This window comes from Hemibagrus wyckioides, linkage group LG06 (genome assembly GCF_019097595.1).
Source record: "Hemibagrus wyckioides isolate EC202008001 linkage group LG06, SWU_Hwy_1.0, whole genome shotgun sequence".
NCBI lineage: Eukaryota > Metazoa > Chordata > Actinopteri > Siluriformes > Bagridae > Hemibagrus > Hemibagrus wyckioides.
Genome location: NC_080715.1, coordinates 29,669,541 through 29,690,295, shown reverse-complemented (window position 1 = coordinate 29,690,295; position 20,755 = coordinate 29,669,541). Strand labels below are relative to the sequence as shown.

The 20,755-nt window shown below is 38.9% G+C and overlaps 1 protein-coding gene across 2 annotated transcripts in view; it reads right to left on the bottom strand.

The window, feature by feature from the left end:
• Window positions 1-2,941: 2,941 nt before the first annotated feature.
• The window catches only part of cntnap5a (contactin associated protein family member 5a), a 128,724-nt gene continuing 110,910 nt past the window's right edge, over window positions 2,942-20,755 (bottom strand). Inside the window, exons 14-24 of one of the 2 annotated variants that reach the window (XM_058391658.1) lie at window positions 19,982-20,138; window positions 19,732-19,859; window positions 19,427-19,597; window positions 17,833-18,051; window positions 15,456-15,695; window positions 11,004-11,228; window positions 7,376-7,509; window positions 6,042-6,126; window positions 5,189-5,395; window positions 4,990-5,064; window positions 2,942-4,518 (exon numbers count right to left, since the gene is read on the bottom strand). In XM_058391658.1, coding sequence (XP_058247641.1) covers window positions 4,322-4,518; window positions 4,990-5,064; window positions 5,189-5,395; window positions 6,042-6,126; window positions 7,376-7,509; window positions 11,004-11,228; window positions 15,456-15,695; window positions 17,833-18,051; window positions 19,427-19,597; window positions 19,732-19,859; window positions 19,982-20,138 — 1,838 coding nt within the window. In that variant the 3' untranslated portion in view covers window positions 2,942-4,321. The remainder of the gene's footprint in view (window positions 4,519-4,989; window positions 5,065-5,188; window positions 5,396-6,041; window positions 6,127-7,375; window positions 7,510-11,003; window positions 11,229-15,455; window positions 15,696-17,832; window positions 18,052-19,426; window positions 19,598-19,731; window positions 19,860-19,981; window positions 20,139-20,755) is intronic. The other variant, XM_058391659.1, reaches the window with a different exon arrangement.

Here is a 20,755-nt window from a genome sequence, read left to right as displayed (position 1 = left end):
ACTACCTGCTACACTTTAAATGAGTTATATTTAAATGCTAGGATTAAATATGTTTTCTAGTTAATTCTACCAATACAGTTCTATATGGTGTAGACAAATATACAAATGCTAAAAAATTAAATTTTGGTCCACCAATCCAAAAGCCTTTTTCAGTTTCTTTAATAACGTGATCACCCTGAGCCGGAAAACAGACTGAGAAAAGCCCAAACACGAAACGTTTGCCAAGTTCAACATAGATGTGATCGTTATCGTGATGTGTTTGTTACTGTCCAGAGTTTCATAAAGAGTTGTGAAGAGTAAAGTCATGATCACAGCGTACAAACTGGTGGGGAGGAACAGAGCAGTCTGGACGATTCCCATGAGAGTCACACGCATATGGTTCTTCTGCTGAGGATGAGAGCAAGACCCAGTGGTCTGTTCCATCCTCCTGATGTGTCTCCACAGGTAGAAAAAAGTTCTGCCCCAAGAGATTAACAAAGTGCAAGCCGGGCAAATTAAATAAACCAAAACCATTCGAGTAGACAGTTTGTACAGAGCTCCGTTTACAACTGTCTTTCCCATAAACATCGTCACGTTCAAAGAGTCTCCTGGCGACGGGATCAGGTACGAGGCCGCCCCTATAGAAAACGAGGACATAAGCAAGGTCTGGTCGAAGAGAAATCCGGCGAAAACTGCACCCTTAATATTTTTCTTAATCCAGACAAAAACTTTGCAGTGTTGAGGAACGATTTTCATGTAGTAAAAAATGCTGATCCAGGCATTGATCGAGAAACTTGAGCAGTAGGCTTGCAAGATTATCGTCACGTTTACTACGAGAAGCCAGTCAGGTAGTGAAAAAAAGGACAGGATAACGGTGATCATGGTGAGCAACTGCTGAACCGTGGAATTGCCTAACACTGCCGCTAGTAAGACGTGCATAGGTTGACGAAGGCTTGCTCCTATAGCTGGCTTACAGAGGCAGAAAATGAAGAAGATGTTCAGGACGGTGGAGCAGACGCAGAATGGGCTGCAAATGATAGCGAAGGGCAGACTGTTCATTTCTATGACTATGGCCATCTTCTCATCTCTAGTGACTCTGAATTGTTAGTCTCGTTTTTTATACCAGAATTTTAGCAGTGTATTTCAACCCACTTGAGTTTTGAAAGATGGGATATGTTAATATGATTTAATGGGCCTTGAATAACCAGCGTATGTAAAACCTGGGGAAAAAATATGTTTTTCATCTAGGCACAATATTAATAATATCAGGATTTATGTACAGTATCAAATTTAAGGGTTCCTTTAAAAAGCGGCAAAGTGGAGAAAAGGTACTAAAATGTTAGGTTATCTTATTTTCTACAGCAGTATTTATGCTAATCTGATCCAGTAAAGTAAAATTCTGATTATATTTGGAAGTAATAATTCATCATAAATACTGAAGTGGATTGGATGGAGAAAGTCATCAGGAAGAAATAAGTTCCAGTTTATCCCTAAGCTAAGATTAAAAATAAGTATATATACACACAGTATATTCTGGGTGTGAGTGTATATATATTTATTTCTTATCAAGATCATACTAATTCTCCTAATCTGCAGCTTTCTCTACCTGCTGCCAGTAACAAAGTGTATGATTCTGCACAAATCGCTCAAATCAGGACGATTGAAAGCCATCTGTTCAAGCCTCCTGACACACCTGACTCAGCTCATCAGCTAATTAGTAGAATTTGGTTTTTGGATCACTAAAATGTGCACAATTCAGGATCATGTGGCTCACTCGATGAGACGGGTAGCTCATGTAGGCCTAATAGTAACTGTGTGACAAATGCCAGTTAATATCATGTAGTTGATAGAGATAGATTATATTGAACTACGCTAACCTAGTAGATTCTCAGGAGCTCTTGGTTGCACAATTGCATGTGAATATGAACTGCTGAAGAAAGGTCATTATTTACATTTACATTATTTACTCCCCAAATGAGGATGAGGTTCGCTTCTGAGTCTGGCTCCTTTCAAGGTTTCTACCTCATCATTTCAGGGACCGTCACCTCAGCCTTGCTCATTAGGGATAAATATTAGGGATAAATAGTAACTTTAAACTTTATCACTTTTATTTTATGTTTTCAAACTTCTGTAAAGCTGCTTTGAGACCATGTGCATTGTTAAAAGTGCTCTATAAATAAATTAAATTGAATATTTGATAATGTTTGGCCAGGGAGACTTGATGTGAGACTTGATGTTATGCAAGAACAAACTGGTATAAAAGGCATGTAATCAACTGAAGCTGAAAGCAAGGTTTCTTGGCTTGCAACATCTCAGTGAACTGTAGAATATTTTATAGGGATTGAACTTCTCTGAGCTTAAATATGCGAGTTGTTTCTGTTTTATTCGCTTTGCTTCACCTTACGTAATGTTATATAATACACTATTAAGCTCATTTGATTGACTAATACCACATATCTACAGACTCTCATTATATCATCACTCCTTATATCATATTTGCATGTGTAATGTTCCACAGTTGATGTAGAATTTTTGTTAAATATTTGCAATGGACCTTCATTTCTAAACAGCCATGTAAATCATTCTCAGGGTAAATTTGCATGCTTCGGGAAATGGAAAGTTTGTTGGTAATGTTGGTGTGATTGTGTTATGAAACTGATGGCCAACACCTTTTCAAGGCTCCCTTTCAATAAGGAGATCTTATTTACAGCATTATGCAGGCATTCGTGTAATTATTCACAGCAGGGCTTTATGTGCCCGCGTTAGAAAACATCCGAAGCGGCACATAGATTTCATCCAGCCGAAGGGATAAAAACAGTTATGGCAACCTGCTTTGGAGATACATTATTGACCCTGTGACATCAGTAAACACAACTGGAAAAATGCTGAGAAAAGCAAAAGAAAAGAAAAGAAAACAAAAAAAAAACATTTTTTTTTATTAAACATATATTTATTTACAGTATAGCTGTACAATTGTACAAAACAGGCCATCTAAAATAATCCATATTGGTTAGATAGAAAATAGAGGGAGTAACATATTACAAGGACACTTTCATTTAAAAAAAAGAAAAAAAAAAGTTCTTGTTTATTCTGATGAATAAAAAGAGCTGAATATTAATAGATGGTTTCGTGATGAGATGTACACGTGAATAAATGTAAGCATGTCATTCACCCGGCAGAAGAAGACACCTCTACAGACACAGCCTACATCTGCGCGTGGACGAGTTTCATTTCTGACTACAGCACTACTGTATCTGACTACTAACTCTGACACGTGTTCTGCTTTTTTACGTCAAGCGTTCTGTTTGAAAGAAAAGCTAAAAAAAAATGAACTGACTGAAACACTGTTTAAAGAAGAATGGTAATACAATGTCAAACAAAAGGATGATGAGGAATTATTTAAAGGCTGGTATTGTCAGATACCTTTGAGTCTCTGGATTCGTGCTAATGACCTATGTTTTGACAAACTGTTGGCTGTCAATAAGTTCAATTACTGTGTGACACCAACCTTCAATTTCACATGCGGGAAGGATTCCATATGACTAGACTTGGACTAAATAGAGAAAACGCTGTGTAGAGTTTCAGTCATCGGAAAGCCGGCATGATATTTCACACCGTAACAATGACAATTTTTTTAATATAAAAAAAAATCATGAATCACGTTACCTTATGTTCAAATATACATTTTTACCAACACCCAGATTTTCAACCCATTTTCCATTCCAACTTCAACACCAGGACCCGAGACTGAATCTCCAGGTTTGTGCCCAAATCTGAAAACGTTCTTGATTTCTGCCAACACTCATGGATAATATTTAGCCTTGTCACATTATTCTCAATGGACACATTCAAGTAATACGCTTCATGAAAACAAATTAAAGTAGTGCAATGAAAAGATGAATAAATAGAGTTTTCCATCCATACTCTTGCAGCGAGCCTTTTACCGTATCTTCAGCCGTTATAGGAAGGGGGGGGCAGGGTGTTATGGTAGGCGTAGTGTTGGTGAATTTGTGGATAATAGCATTACATGTTTAGTCCAAAAAGTCTCCAAAAAATAACCAGATACTGCTTCTTTTTTAAGATTTTCTCAAAGGAAACATTGTCCAAGAAATGCAGGGACTTTCCTTAAAACACCATCACCAGACAGCACAACCCCAGACCCGTTACTCTGGGCCAACAGGTTGGGCATCTAATATCTACTACCTACCCATATCCAAAGATCCCTACAGTGAAGTAAAGGATCTTGTCCACTCATCTCAACTCGCGCTAGGTAAAGTTCGCACCACAAGCGTGCAGAAGGACAAAATTTGAGGAGGGACGATCGGCGGCTACAAGGCTTCCATCAGATATAGTACTCCTTCATACTGTCCCTTATAGACTGGTTCAGGTGAAGTTCTGCCCTGTAGGCAGCTTCAAGGCTGCGCCTGTGCTCCTTCTCCTGGATGCTGGTAGTCCTCTGAATCTGCCGGTGTTGGTACAGGAAGCGTGCCATCACGGCCAGCACGCACAGCGTGACGAACACCACAGCTGTGACCACGCCTGCAGCCAGAGAAGAGGTTCAGCTTGTTACCTGATCACTGAGTCTTTATAATTCAAGCCCTGTTTGTGGTTTAACTCTGGAGGAATTCTAGGATTGTACAACAGACTTATTTGATTTGTCAAAGAATGTGTTTTAGCCTTAAACGGTTAGCAATAATTTAACAAATTGTCTGTTCCAATTTGCTAGCGTTTGCCTCAATGAGCCGTTTATTATGTGACAAACCAACAGTAAAGCACCTGAGACTCTTTCTTGATGCTTTCTGGAGGGTATTTTATTACCGCCCTCCTTTATCGGTGCACGCAATGTACAAAACATAAACAATGTAGTGCTAACACTTTTCAGAACTAGAATCCAGCAAAAAGAAAAGATGAGCACAAAGAACCTGTAGGATCGCTTGTGCTAATTACACACTCCAGTGACTCTTACAAATGGTGCAATAAACCAGATTGTGGCAATATACAGTACCGCACCTCCAATTACAGCCGAATCTCTTGGGGTGTCTTCTTCATGATGCTTGTTATCTTTACCCACCTCTTCCCCATGGTCTGCAGAATGAGGACAGAAAAATCGTAAAAAGAAATGTACAAACTTGCTTTTTAATCAGGGAGTTTTGTGTTTTGGAAAGTACCTAAAAACAGTAGCTGTTTGGAAGCAAAAGAAAAAAAATACCTAGACGGGATTTAGTGGTTGATAAATCTGCCAGCGCTCCACAATTAGACTCCAGCAAATGACCTCGTATGCTGACCAGAGAGCTCCCACGATTCAGCAGAGCTGCCTTTAGCGGAGCCACGTGATTGTACTGAACCGACGAAAAGCAGCCGATGAAACCTTTGGATCCCGCTTGCGCTACTTCCTCGTCTAGTGCTTCAGTTTCTGCTAAGAAAAACAGAATGATTAAAGTGGTAATAGTAATTATAACTAGCACTTATACCATGACCTGCCAATCATCTGAGGCAAAATGATTGAAAACTACGTTCCATTTGTGAAGACTATTAAAGAAATGCTCACGTCTCAGCTAAGAATATAGAACGATGGCGACGCTAAAGTCAGACTTTTAAAGCCTTTTGATGATTTAATGCCTGTTTTTAGTCACTGTTTTCAAAGCCAGTGCAGTCTCTTGGGAACGTAACCTTGTTTTGTCATATGAATTAATATTTAATCTCCCAAATACAAGTCTGACACTTTGAGTTTCTGAATAAAAGATTAACGTCTCTGTGGAGGAAAAAAGTGCAGAGTGTACTTAAAAATCCATTTGGCCTTCACTTAATGACAAAAGTGCAAATTTCTATGCATATATGTTTGCTTTTGGAGAGGCATGATAAGCAGAGGGACAAATTTAAGCATTCTGGGATTCTTTTTTTAATAATAATAAAAGATGCATTCATTCAATCATTGTGATCTAGTCGTCTTTATTATTTTTTTAACTAAAAGGAAAAGATTCGCTGAATCAAACAAACAATAAGGCATCCAATAACTTTTTTTTTCTACAAAAAAGGATGCCTTACGTACATCGTTCTCTTACCTGTAATTTTTCCTAGGGTTAGTGATCTCATCGAGTTAAAGTCAGTGTCCTGTGAGAGGGTATACTTTTTATTGTCTTGATCGACCTACCAAAAAAAAAAAGCAGACAAAAACTTTGAGCAATTCAGTTAGGTTTTGTTCCGTGTTCAGCTTTTAACAACAGACAAAGCAGCTTCCTAAAAATCTGGAAGACTTGAGGAAGAAACAGATTCGAACCTGATACCTGATAGTTGGATTATAATTTTAATTCTCATTACAGTATGCAGGTGAAAAGCAAATTGTTCTATTGCCAAATAATTCGTCTAATTTTTAGCATGTATTTCTATTTCATGTATCTGCCAATCAAATAAGACAATTTAATGCCTGTGTGCAATGAGTAAAATATCTAGAAATTGGTTTAATAATCAAATATCTGGTTTACTCTAATCTTATAAAAATCACAGCTAAATTTCAAGATGATTTAAGATTAGTTTAGCATGAACAGTGACGAAGAAGAACGCTAGGACAACGCAAGGACAAGTCACAGTAGAAATCTAAAGTAACAAGGGTAAAATCTGGGAAGTCCAATTCCTAAGGGCAGGTCAGATAAACACTGGCCATAATTCAGCGATTCCAGTTTTCAAAGCATGAACCGGTGTAGTTTCAGGAGCAGATCCTCCCTCTGTTGTTTTTTTTTAACCAAAAACACAGACATTTGTGTATAAATGATTTAGCTGAAGGCTGCTCATTAGACCAGAGACTAGCTACAGGGCCAGAGAGCGAGAACGAGAGAGAGAGAGAGAGAGAGCGAGAACGAGAGAGAGAATTCACAGAAATCATTTTTCATTTTATTTACTTCCTCTGGTCTAATTAGCAAGCTGGCTTTTCACACACACACACACACACACCTTATAAAAGCAAATAACATTGTTATAAAAAAAGAGAGTCCAAATAAAAAAGTCAAAAATGGAATTTAAAAATAAAATATAATTCAACAGAATAAAATGGAAATAAAACAGAATCAGCTATACATAAATACAGAAAATATAAAAAAAAGATGTAAAAAGTAACGTAGCATATGTGTGTATGTATTTAAGTGTCTAATTTATAGACATAAGAAATTTGTTAATTGTTGTCACTATCCACTTGTTACTTCAGTTTTCAAGGAGAATTTCCAAGAAAAATCTAAAGAATTTCATGGAACTGCATGTATTGTACTAATTGTAGTGGCTTCAGCATATCCATGTGGGAGCAGCAAGTCAAGCGCAGAATTCCTTTCCTGATTGTCTCGACGTTATACAGTCTACATGTATCTTATTATACCAAATATATTGAAGTTGGATCTAGATCACGTACCTGAACGTAGACGTCTTTTCCTTCTCGGTGAAGTCGGAGTCGGTGAAGCTTCCCATCCGCCAGACTGGTGAGCACGGGGCTGAAGATGCTGGGCTTTCGCTCCTTATGAAGCCGATACCAAATCTGCAGACTCCCTATAGGATGACATGAATGAGAAAACACCCTGAATTCACTTCAAGAAAAAATGCCACATAAATAACGAATAATAACCATATCACTGTGCCATTATCAAAATTTCAAAATAATTACAGAGAACGTTAATATAATACCATGTGCAATGTCATACATCACACCTTGTGCAATATCACATCATGTGTAATATGTTCTTAGTTCCCTAGCACCTTTTTTGTACCTTCGAATACACCAATCAGGCATAACATTATGACCACCTGGTTAAAATTGTGTTGGTTACCCTTTTGCTGCCAAAACAGCCCTGACCCGTCATGCACTGTGTATTCTGACAGATTTCTATCAGAACCAGCATTAACTTCTTCAGAAATTTGAGCAACAGTAGCTCGCCTGTTGGATCGGATCACACGGGCCAGCCTTCACTCCCCACAGGCATCAGTGAGCCTTGGCCGTCCATGACCCTGTCGCTGGTTCACCACTGTTCCTTCCTTGGACCACTTTTGATAGATACTGACCACTGCAGACCGGGAACACCCCACAAGAGCTGCAGTTTTGGAGATGCTCTGATCCAGTGGTCTAGCCATCACAATTTGGCCCTTCGTCAAACTCGTGTAAATCCTTGCGCTTGTCCATTTTTCCTGCTTCTAACACATCAACTTTGAGGACAAAATGTTCACTTACTGCCTAATATATCCCACCAATCTCAACGAACGGAAACTACAGTTGGATGTTAACAGTATTTTATTCAATAACAGCTACAGGTACATTTTTATTTTTCTCTTAATAGCCGCTATAATCTTTATATAATAAATGTTGTGCTTTTTTTGTTACACAATTATTTCAGGTCATTTCATATCCTAAAACTAAACCTTAAAGCTGAATTCACAGAAGTCTCTTAAGATTTTTGTCATATATTTTTAACATATCCGAAGGAACCAGGACCTCGGTATGAGATGATGAGCCATGTATATGCACGCATATATAGGTCAATGTTGGCTCTGATGATCTGTCTAAAATATTCATGTATAAATATTCATTTCATCTGTGCCTCTAGCTCTTTGCTCAATACTGAGCGTGTCAATACGCATATTAGTACCTCGCCCACACACGTGACTCACAGGAGCCGGGACACAAAGAGGGTTTTGTCTGATCAAGTGGAGCGAGGTCAATTCTGAGTTTTGCTCTTAGCCTTAAAAAAAAAAAAAAGACTGTGATGTATTCGAGAGGCTGTCAGAATTGCGCTCATATATGTGGAGGATTATGAAGGATAACGTTCGGTTGTATCCTGCGCTGTTTACAGAGGTGTTAATTGAGTGAGCATTTGAATTTAGCACAATAGTGCTTTGACTGCAGAGGAGCTCCAGGGTATTCTTCATCCCTGCATTGGATGTGTGTATGCAATTTTTATTTATTTATTTATTTATTTATTTATTTGGGGGGGATAACAATAACATTAAAATATTAAAAGTGTAGTGTTATGTGAGCATTTTAGTATTTTTTTTATTCCAATTTTTTTATGTAATGCCCAAAATACCACTTACAGACAGGAAATTCTCCCTTAATATGATATAGCCAGTCTAGAAGGCCAATTTGGATTTTGGTACCTTTTCCCAGAAATAGTGCTAGTGTCTGTTGTGCAGATATGAAAAAATGAGGTGCTGCTTGTGCAACTTCCCTGTAAGCAGGTACAGTTAATGCAGAAGCCGTTGTCTGGTATTTTTAGTTTTATTCAATTTACAATCGTTCCTTATATTTGCTCGCTAATACAACTAGCTTGTTTTTCTTGCTCGCTTCATGAGCTGTGACCTGACTGGTCAGATGGACCAAAAAAACAAACAAAAAACCTTTATGTAAGTTAAGGAATCTTTAAATTGTCTTTATTTGTCCAATAAACATTACAGCACAGTGAAATGTTTACTTCGCATATCCCATCCTTGGGGGTTGGGGTCAGAGCATAGGGTCAGCCATGATGCAGTGCCCCTGGAGCAGGGTGGATTGGGGGTCTTGCTCAAGGGCCCAACAGTGGCAGCTTGGCGGTGCTGGGGCTTGAACCCCTGATCTGCTGGTCAACGACCCAGCACTTTTTAAAAATCTTTAAAACTTTTTAACAGCAGCAGATGACGTTCTTAATTCTTGGTAACAGATTCCATGATTTCTCTTTCTGCTCTCTCAGTCTAGCACCCCTGCTGCTCAAACTGCACATACGACTATTAGGGAAAAATTCTGTTGAACTGAAAAAGCCTGAGATGAGGTAAATGTGGGGAAAAAGGTCTAAAAAATATTTAAATATAAATATAAATAAATATCTAAATATCTAATATAATGTTTAAAAATATCTAAATATAAATACATATCTATATGTCTAATATAATGCCTTAAAAATATCTAAATATAAATATAAACAGATACAGTATCTAATATAATATGTAAACATATCTAAGTGTAAATATAAATAAATATCTAAATATCTAATATAATGTTTAAAAATATCCAAATCTAAATATAAATAAATATTTAAATTTCTAATATAATGTCATTAAAAAATATCTAAATAAATATGCCCCAAATAAAGCAGGGACTATTCAGTTTTTACCTTTTAGTAACCTATTCTCCTTCCTTGGTTTTTGTACATTAATATATGACTAATTTTAATAATTTTAAACTAATAACTCCCTTGTTTTGAACCCATCATTCCGTTTTCCATCTTTCTGCCCTTCACTAGATGCAAATCCTCAAACTCTTTACATCCAGTTCCATTAAACTTCATACAACCATTCAAACCATTAGCTCCTGTAGCTCTACTAAGTTTAATCTCTTAATCTCTCTATTTTTCATATTGGGAGGATTGATGATACCTATGCTGTGCAACACAGGGCCTATACTGGATCTTACCTTTATCTTACTGGATCTTAGCTCAATGAACTTTCCAAATACAGCTTACAAAATGTGTGCTCTTTGCTATTTTTCCAAGGCACAACAGTCCTGCGCTGTTGATGTCGGTAAATTTCATGGCAGGAGAAAGCATCGAAACGGCGTCCCACAGCAAAGCAACTCAACAGTCACCTTGTCATGGCGTTTAGGCAAATGGGAAATTTGAGCTTCAGCGGAGCACTTGAACGCAACATAAATCGCATTTAATGGGTTCGGCTGTGAGGCTGCGCTCGTTTACAGAGAGACTGTTTGAACCGCAAGGCTGCTTGAGCTGACATTTTGAATAGCTCATGATTACAGAGCACACTCTTAGAAGTCGATGGCCTCGTGGCACCCGTCTAATTAGCAAAAGACAATATCAATATTAGAGTTATAAATCTTTCACGGGCTAATTGTTCTAAACTCAGAGGTGGACGTACAATAAGCGATGACATGTTATCGCTCATTGCCACTGCCTCGCAACATATCCCATAACATTATTATTGTGTGACAAAGCTAGTGCTAAATTGTTCAGCTGATTAAAATGTTATAGAGTGTACATTTATTCTGTTTTTTTTTCTTCTCTTACCGTTGCGAGCGAGGATAACCGCTACATACTGCTGGGTGAAGGTGTTGATGGTGAGTAGCATAGCAGGACTCTGTGTGGTGAGGAAGCTTAACGCCATGTTGTCTCTGGATTTGCTGTATGCAGAGGATGAGGAGGAGGAAACCTGCGTCCTGTTCTGTATGACGGAGAAAGGCTCCTGGAACGTGTATGTCACTGAGGAACCTCTCTCAAAGGACACGGATACCTCTGGAGAGGAAGAGAAGAAGCAGATTTGTTAGCATATAGTTTTGTATTAAAATGAAAAAGAAACATCTGAGGTGAGGTTAGATTGAAATTTGGACTACATATAGTACCATATACAGTAGAACCTCGACAAACTTCACGCTACTTTACGAATTGAAATTTTCATCAGGATACAAAGCATTTTCAGCATACGAATGAATGAAACAAACTGTTCCAAAGTTGCGAGTATGTGTGCGAGCCATTCAAAACTCACTGTTTGCGACAGTGGATAGCCATGTATAGCCAACCAAAGCGAGTTTACGTATTTTACTTTTTTTTTTCAGTCAGTGAAAGCTGTTTCAAAAGATTCACCCAAGATACAAACGTTGTCTTCGGCATGCGTTCAAAAGCTAGGTGATTTTTCGGGTGTTTTTTTGTTTACAGATTGGTGGCATGGGTGGTCTGTTCTATTTTTAGCCCAAGATTGGTGGCACAACTTCCTGTGAGGACCCTTGACATGGAATGCTTGGCTTGGGTCAGTTCTTTGTAAGCAGCCATACAGTTTACACACGCTTCGTATTGGTCATATTACTAATATTTTTGGGTGGCTGGAATGGATTATCTGCATTTACATTATTTCTTATGGGAAAATTAATTTCACAATATAAATTTTCCCCTTAAGAACTCACCTCCAGAACAATTTAAATTTGTATGGCGAGGTTCCACTTTACTGTCAAGACAGGGCTCCTAAACCAAAGACTAGCTGCGTAAGCACAGACAGAGTGCAAAAAAGCGTAGGGTTTCAGGAAAGTTAAAAAAACAATATATCATATTTACATGAGTACTTAAAAGTTTTACTCTTGAAATTGAATTGCGTCCTGTTTTCATTTCTCATCATTAAATCATTGTCAAAAAACAAACAAACTAGCCACTAACCACAGACATTAGAGATTTGGGTAGGATACACATCTGAGGGGGAAAAGGCAACAGCATTATTGCAGCATTTAAGCTCCCAAAGAACAACATGACTTTCATTAATGAAAGATCAAAGACCTCTCCAAGAATCAACCAGGGAAGAGGCCAAGAACTGAAAAGTCGCTCTGACTGAAATCCAAAGGTTATGCCATAAAGACAACCATCTCATCAATGGTCCACTAGGGTTTTTTTTGTTTTGACCAGAGAGAAGTAAAACTAGCAAAAGACACACTAATACCTCTCTTGACTTTGCCCAAAAAGCACCTAAAGGTCATGAGAAACAAGATTAGCTGGCCACGATGGTCTGAATACCAAGCATTACATCCCTAACTGGGGAAATCCAAGCCCCACTGATATATTTCATTCATTCATTTATTTATTTATTTTTTCGAAGCAGGACTGGAAGGTATGTCAAGACAGATCAATGGACAAGTACAGAAACCTGCCTTGAGGATAACCTTCTCAAGATTCAACAGCCCTCAGGACCAGACAGGGGCAAAGGTTTGCCTTCTACCATCCCAGTGATGTGAAACACAAGACAAGAAAACGCTGGACTAGAACGGATATGAACCTGATTGAATATCTCTAGAGAGACCCGGAAATAGCAGCCGTGCCGCATTCCTCGTCCAAACTGATCAGGCTTGAGAGGTTCTCAGACGAGACATCCAGATGTGCCACAAGTCTGGGTACTTCATGTTTATCAACAAAGCACCAAGTAAATGAGATGTGAATTTGATTATGATTTTACAGGATTTTTATTTCTGTTCAGAAGCCTGAGTTGAACTCATTTTGAAGTGAAGAAGAAGACGTTATTATCACCACACATACAGTATTACAGCACAGTGGAATTCTTTTCTTTGCATATCCCAGCTGAGGAAGTTGGGGTCAGTGCACAGGGGTGGCTATGATGCAGCACCCCTGGAGCAGAGAGGATTAAGGGCCTTTCCAGTAATGGCAGCTTGGCAGTGCTTGGGGCTTGAACCCTGATTTTTTGATCAACAAGCTAGAGTCTTAAACACTTGCCTGGATTTGGGGATCCTTGTAGAGATTCTTGGACACTCCAGCATATTTTCAATCAACTGCATATTCTTAGATTTTTTATGTGAATTGTCTCTATAATTTAGCTACAGTTCATCTATCAGACTCCTCAAAACTGACACTGATACTTTAGGGCGCCTAAAAGACTCTCTATTTCTACCATTTGGCAGGTGCCCTCATCCAGAGTGTCTTACATTTTTATCTCATTTTATACAACTGAGCAATTGAAGGTTATGGACCTTGTTCAGGGCCGCTTGGTAGACCTGGGATTCAAACTAATCAGTAATCCAATGCCTTAACCACTAAGCAACCACATTCCCTACTTACAATGTTCCACATAATTCAACTGCACATTTACATTTACGGCATTTGGCAGATTCTCCAGAGCAACTTACATTTATACAATTGAGCAATTGAGGGTTAAGGGCCTTGCAGTGTTAGCTTGGTAGTCCTGGGATTTGAACTCAAAACCTTCTGATAAGTAATCCAGCACTATCTATCTATCTGTCTGTCTGTCTGTCTGTCTATCTATCTATCTATCTATCCATATACACTAAACTACATTTTCTTGTATGCACCCTGCCCTGGACTTTCTTTAAACCAAACAACAATATGTTTATGAGCAAAAAGTTTCATTAAAGCACCAGTTGACCACTAGTTCTAATTAAAGCTTGGTGAAGATCAGCAATCAGACCACTACCCATGTGTAGCGTAATGCAACCAACTGAACAGGGAAAAAAAAGGGAAACAAAATGCTTTCTGAAGACGTTGTAAATCTCAGTAACAGAACCGATCGCTTCCAATAGGTATTTTTGACATTCTGTGATCTATTTACACAGCTGTCAGTTATAAATTGCATCTAGTATTTCACACTGTACAGCATCTTCTCACTCAGAAATGGATGAGAGTTGGATTACTTATGGCTGTAGTGACAGAAACATGACAGCTCTTCAGCGCACATCAAGATGAACATTTATATGAGAAGTGCTCAAGCTGTATTCTCTCTGATAAAACCCCTGTCCTTTCATTTAACCAAAAAAATTACACCTTGTTATATAGAAGGAGTCTGGATATACCAGAAGTGGCATATACTATTTATGTAGAATATCTCGGCTGGCTTGAGTGTTTTTTTTTCTTCTTTCCTTCTTTCTTTCTTTCTGTCCTCTTCTCTTCCAAGCAAAGAATAGTGTGCATGATTATAATAGCAACCAAGATGAGTAATGGACTTGAACAAAGATGAGCCAAAGAATAGGAGCTTTGCTGTCTCGTCTTATCGTCCCAGGCTTTGATCAGTTCTCAGAGCACTTGATTTGCATGCAGATCTTGGCAGCGTCATGCAAGGCCAGGGTGAAAGGACATTTTCTTTTTTTTTTCATGATTAGAACCATGCCTTTTCCGCTTGAATTTCTTCACTATTTCATTTACTCTGTCCAAATCGCCATCAACTTCTGGTGTCTATGAATATTTTATTCGCCATGCCCATTTCATAATAAGCGAAATAAAGCTCTGTTAAAAAGAAGCTCCTTGCTTCCACCCACACACACTCGAGCCCAGCCGGTGAAGCCCTACAACCATCAACTCCAGATGTGTAACAAGGTTAAGACGAGTCAATATCACCTAATTGCATTGTCGTGATGGGAGGCCGGGCTTTTATTGCCTTGAAAGATGTGAAAGGAAAGTGCTTTTGTTTGGAATTTGGAACAATCGCCTGGGAAAAAGTAGCACTCAGCAGAATTCTGCGGATTTGTGCTCCTTTTTTTTTGAGCATCAAAGCGATCCGACATGGCACCGGAAAACTTTGCGAGAGCCTGTTCTGAAGTTTGCGGGTGGAACGTTAAATATTAGAGAAATTGTTTATGCAAATGACACTGAACACCTGACAGAGTGATGTTGCACCGTCATTTCATCACATCTGAGAGGTGAGCGTGGAGGCAAGCGCTGCTCATTAAGCGGCTACGTTAATTACCATATTTTAGTGTTTACAATCTTGTAAAAGCGGAGCTCTGAATTTTTCATCAGATTATTCCTGCAATGTTCATTAAGGAGAAAGCACTTAGAACTGTGAATCCACTCATTGACACTAAATAGTAGATAATTGGCCAAGTGTGCATGTGTCTTAGACTAATAAACTCCCACCGAAATACTTTTATACCTACACTTTTTTTTTTTCTCTTTCTCTTCCCCTTTTCTTTCCCAGAGCACAGCTACTTGTCTGGTTGATAAATACTGTTGCTATACCTTCCTTGCAGGAGGGCCCTCCGTATGCGGAGTGTGTGCAGTCACACACGTAGCCCGTGCTCTTCTCCACACACCTGCCCCGGTTGTGGCAGACGCCTGCAGAGCTGCTGCAGTGACCCGCGCAGCCCGAGCTCACGCCTGGGGTCACCTTGGCACGCTCGTCCAGATCAAAGGTCACTCCGTTTACCGTAAGTGCTCTCATGCAGCCGAGAAAGCCTCGCTGTCTGGATGCTGTTCCTCCTACAAAAAAATAACAACTTGTTAATCAGATGATAACATCCAGTTACATCTTTGTACATTATTGCAGACTGACTTCTTAATCTTACAGAGCCTCAAATGTCTAATGCTACAGAGAACATGCTCTGTTATCTTCTTCTCTTCCCCGTGACCTTCATGGCCACCAGGTCAGTAAGAGCAGAGCAGAGAGAATGGAAAACAATGTACACTAGACTGAAGAACACTACTAAACACATCACACCAAGCATTTCTGCTCTTTTCTTACTGGAGTCAGTAGCGTATTAACCCCTTTTACCAAGTACTCTGGCATTCTGTTACACCAGCCGAATGGGGAAAGTGATAGCTTAGTGTTGGCCTACTGATTGGAAGGTTGTGAGTTCAAATCCTAGGTCCACCAAACTGCCACTGAGCAAGACCCCTAACCCTCAGTTGTATAAAATGGGGAGAAAAAAGTAAATTGCTGTCTGCTAAATGCCATACCTTCAAATATTAGATGTTTATGAACAAATACTTGGGGCAAATCAGAGAGCAGAAATGGGTTTGATATCAACATTTACTTTGAAGTTAGAAACATTTGTGTGGAAAAAAAACAATGTTTTTGGCTCTTTTTAAAAAAAAATTTTTTTACATTTCTGGCTTTTGGCAGATGCCCTTACCCAGAGCGACTTACATTTTATCTCATTTTATACAACTGAGCAATTAAGGGGTTAAGGGCCTTGCTCAGGGGCCCATCAGTGGCAGCTTGGTGGACCTAGGATTCTAACTCACAGCCTTCTGATCAGTAGTTCAATGCCTTAAACACTAATCTACCACATCCCCAAACCTTTCTATGAATATATTACCCCTAGAAGGCTAGTTAAAAACAGAAATAGTTATAGAAAAACTACAAATTTCTGGGTGTCTACATTCATATGAGCTTCATATTAACCACCATTGTGGAGTGAGACATGACAAAGACATTCAATGCTGAACATAGACACAACCAAGCAAGAGTAAATTCCATTTTTTGTCCTCTGGGGAAAAGAGTTGAAACTGGTTCTCATCTTTGTGCATCTCATCCTTCCATCCATATAAAACAACCTACAATTAACAAAAACAACCAGTGTAACAGGCACAGGGATTCAAATCAAATCATTTGAAAAAGCACCTTGTAGTGTACAGTATGCAGTATCATGGATTGAAGATTGATCGAAGTTTAAGCCCTCTCTCAATCTCGTTAATTTAAATTTATCCAGTAAACACCTATGTAAAAAATCTTTGTATTATCTTATTTATTTTTTTTATTTTTGTATTATTATTGTACATTTTCCGTTTATTAAAAATATCCCATAATAATAATAATAATAATAATAATAATAATAATAATACAGTGGAACTTCTGCATATGAATGCCCTCCCTTATGAATTTTCCCCTTAAGAATTAAAATCTTGCAAGAAATTTGCATCGGCATATGAACAAATGCAACCGAATGCCGGCTAAGTTGCACGTATGTCTGGGAGCCGTTTAAAACTTTTTTGCGTCAGTGGAAAGCCAATCGAAGCCATCTGAGTGAGTTTACGAATTTTTTTTCAGTCAGTGAAAGCTGTTTGGAAAGAGTCAAACCACAATATCAACATTGCCTTTGGCATGCGTTCAAAAGCTAGCTGATTTTCTGCTGTCTGTTCTATTTTTTTAGAACAGATATATCTATATTTTTAAACCAAGCTTGCTGGCACGACTTCCTGGGAGGACCCTTGACATGGAATGTTTGGCTTGGATCAGTTCATACAGTTTACATACGCTTCGTATTAGTTATATTGGTCATATTTTTGGGTGGCTGGAACGGATTATCTGTAGTTACATTATTTCTTATGGGAAAATTCATTTTGCAGTACGAATTTTTGCCATAAGAACTCCATAAACGGTTCCACTGTAATAATAATAATAATAATAATAATAATAATAATAATAATAATAATAATAATAATAAATAGAAGCTTCATATGGCTTTTGCAATGGATTGTAAAAGTACAGAAAAAAAAACTTTCTATGTAATAGCGCTTCCTGCTGAACAATAAAAGCATCCAGCTCTTGAAAACTACACCTCCTCCTACTCCTCTCTGTCTCTCTGGACCATCTTGAAGTCTCCAGCCGTCTTACCCACAAAGAGCTGGTTGTTGAGTTGCAGGCGTATGTGTGTGTGTGCTGGAGGCTCCAGGAAGCGCAGAGGCAGCTGGTCCACCTGCAGTGATGCCTCCTTTACATTCCTCTCAGCTCGGACCCAGTGCCACTGGCGGTCGTTCAACGGCACAGGAGATTTCACGTTTAGCACGGTCGGCCCGTAACCTGCGTCGAATGATAAGGTAGCGACTGAAGGAGCTGAGGGAGAAAACAAAAACTGGATTCAGATATACATCAGAGAGATGAAATTTTTTAACAAATAAATGTTTCAGCTTTTGGAAGCTAATGAACAGTCTTAAAGAAAATAGACACATACTTGGGATGATATGGATGAAGAGGAAATGGGACTAAAATCAATTTCTAAGTTATGACTAATACTTTAACATCACCTTGTTAAGTCTAGCACCATGTAGGATGTAGCAAAAGTATGTAACTGAATACATTATTTAGATGATCTAGAACTGGTTATGAATACATAATTCTGTTCAAATTGGCTAACTAACTACTGCTGCATGATTCTGATGCTCTGATGATCTGCTGTAGCTGAGGTTGAACATCTGGCATGCTGCATCCATGCATACAGCGACTCGCAGCAACAAAGCAGCCAGAGAACGTGAATTATTAATGAGAGCTGGTGACTTCCTGTGACATAAGCAATAACAGATGTGGGTGTGTCCAGGGATGCTTCAAAGTCAAGAAAAGTTTATACAAATATGGAGTGACTCGCTGCAGCGACTACCAATGGGAGCGAAGAGACTGCTTCTCCTTCATCCTACACTTCCAAACATTTCTAGAATGTTTCATTTCAGCTGCAAGAAAACTGATTGGTTGTCAAGTAGACTGCTACTTGTGCCAATGATAAAAGTTATCACTATGGCAACCAGTAGGATGAACCGCCAACTGATTACTTGTGACTGGAGAATTGCGGCGATATAAAAAAAAATCACTGTATGTGTGAATTCACCATCAGGCTGCTGCCATTTCTAACTTTGTCCAGTGTTTCCAGGGTCTGACTAGCAGGGTTTATAAATAATTCGGAAAAAAAATCACATGCTTTCTTTCAGATTTACTCACTAAATTCATATATTCGAGATACGATTCATCCAAGTCCATGCATGTTGGACAGGATATAGACAGATGGAGCTGAAACGCCAGAGTTTATAACACATACATTTATCATCTTTTATTGCATATTGACTGAATTTATAAATCTGTAGATCTGGGCAGGATATCTACCCAAGTGCTGGCAAAGCTGATAAGATGGCTGTCTGTATTAGGAGACATAGTGAAGTGGATTTGTAGCACTGATAAACTAATGCTCCTGTTTATCTTGATATCGTTCCACTCCATATCGCTCCGTGTTTACTGCGTGTTGAGTGTTTTCTTTGCTTTATCAAACCCGAAGCACTGATTATCCTTCGTCTGATTATCAAGTTGAATCTGGTGTTTTATACACGCTAAACCCCAACTGAAGTGATAGTCATGTGACTTTAAAAGTGTTCCATTGCAGAGCTGCTTGATGAAGTGAGTGTATTATGTGTTACTGATGAACATGTAACTGAAAGACACTCACAGCTCAGCTCGACTCTGATGAAGTCTTGCGAGCCCACGTTTTCAACAAAGACTCCCGAGGGCGCGCCGGTCTTGAAGTAGAAAGAGATGTCGAAGGAGAGCTCCATTTGCGAGGCAGGGAAGAGCAGGTATGAGGCCTCATCGTAAAAAGATGCTGCGTTCCAGAGAGACTCTGGCAGAAAGAATAGAGATTCTCAGAAGATTCACGTCTTTGATTCGCAGCTGGATTTAATTAGGTGCAGAAGATTTTGAAGTCTAATCCTTAGGCTTAGGTGTGGAAAAAAGGGGGGAAAGAAGATCACCTACTGTCACCGGAGCATTGCAGGGGTCCGACGTTGAAGACTGCCTCAGATCTCGCTCGGTTTGTGTCTCCTATTACTATTCCACTCACTGGTAAATCGTCTTTATAGGAGAGGATCCCGGTATCGTTTTCCCTGAGAGCACAGTCACAGTAATGGGTTCAACTTTGTTTTATGAGGCTCTGGTTGCTTGTATAGTGGTTGGTGAAACAATTATACAAGCAAATGTAATAACAAATGGTCATTCGCTTGGTTACCATGAGTCTCGGTCAGCGTCGCAGTTGCAGAAGAAGTTCATGTCGATGCAGTTCTCCTCCAGACTGCAGGCACAATGCTGAACACCAGGAAGTAACCCTCCCCAATACGTCCTTCTCTCTCCACCACGCTCCAGCCACCAGGACAACGGAGCACCATCTACACACACACACACACACACACACAAGTCCAATTCTTCTTAATGCCCCGATTAAATTTAAACTCTACATCAACCAAAAAAGAGTCGTCTATAAAGATGTGTCATTTACAAACGAGTCGACTCTTTTAAAAGCATGTTGAGAGCTGATTAGCCTTTTTTTCTTCAACAGATGTAAGCAATACTGCTGCTCTCACAGTGCAATTTAATTAAAACGCTTCCACTAAATGCTTTCTTCAACATCTGGGCTGTTTGTTGATGAGCATGAATCATGAGGCGTGTGTTTGACTCTCAGCTGTGTGTATGAGGCAGCATGACAGAGACGATTATTTTGTCACTTAGAGGCTGGAATAAGCTTTCATGAAACAAGAAGAATCAAAACAAAGAAGATTGTAATATTATTTTGTCTGGTTAATAATTTAAACCTTGTTCTGGTTAAAGAAGCAGCAGTTGAAGAGAGTCGTTAAAGAAGATTTGTTTCCGAGTCAAAGGAATCAGATGGAAATCTCATCACTAGTAGCCTTCATTAAAATAATCAAAATAAATCTAGATGGAGAATAGGGGTTTGGTTGTAAATGAGGTTCGCATATGTAATGTTTTATGTAACTGAATCAAAATG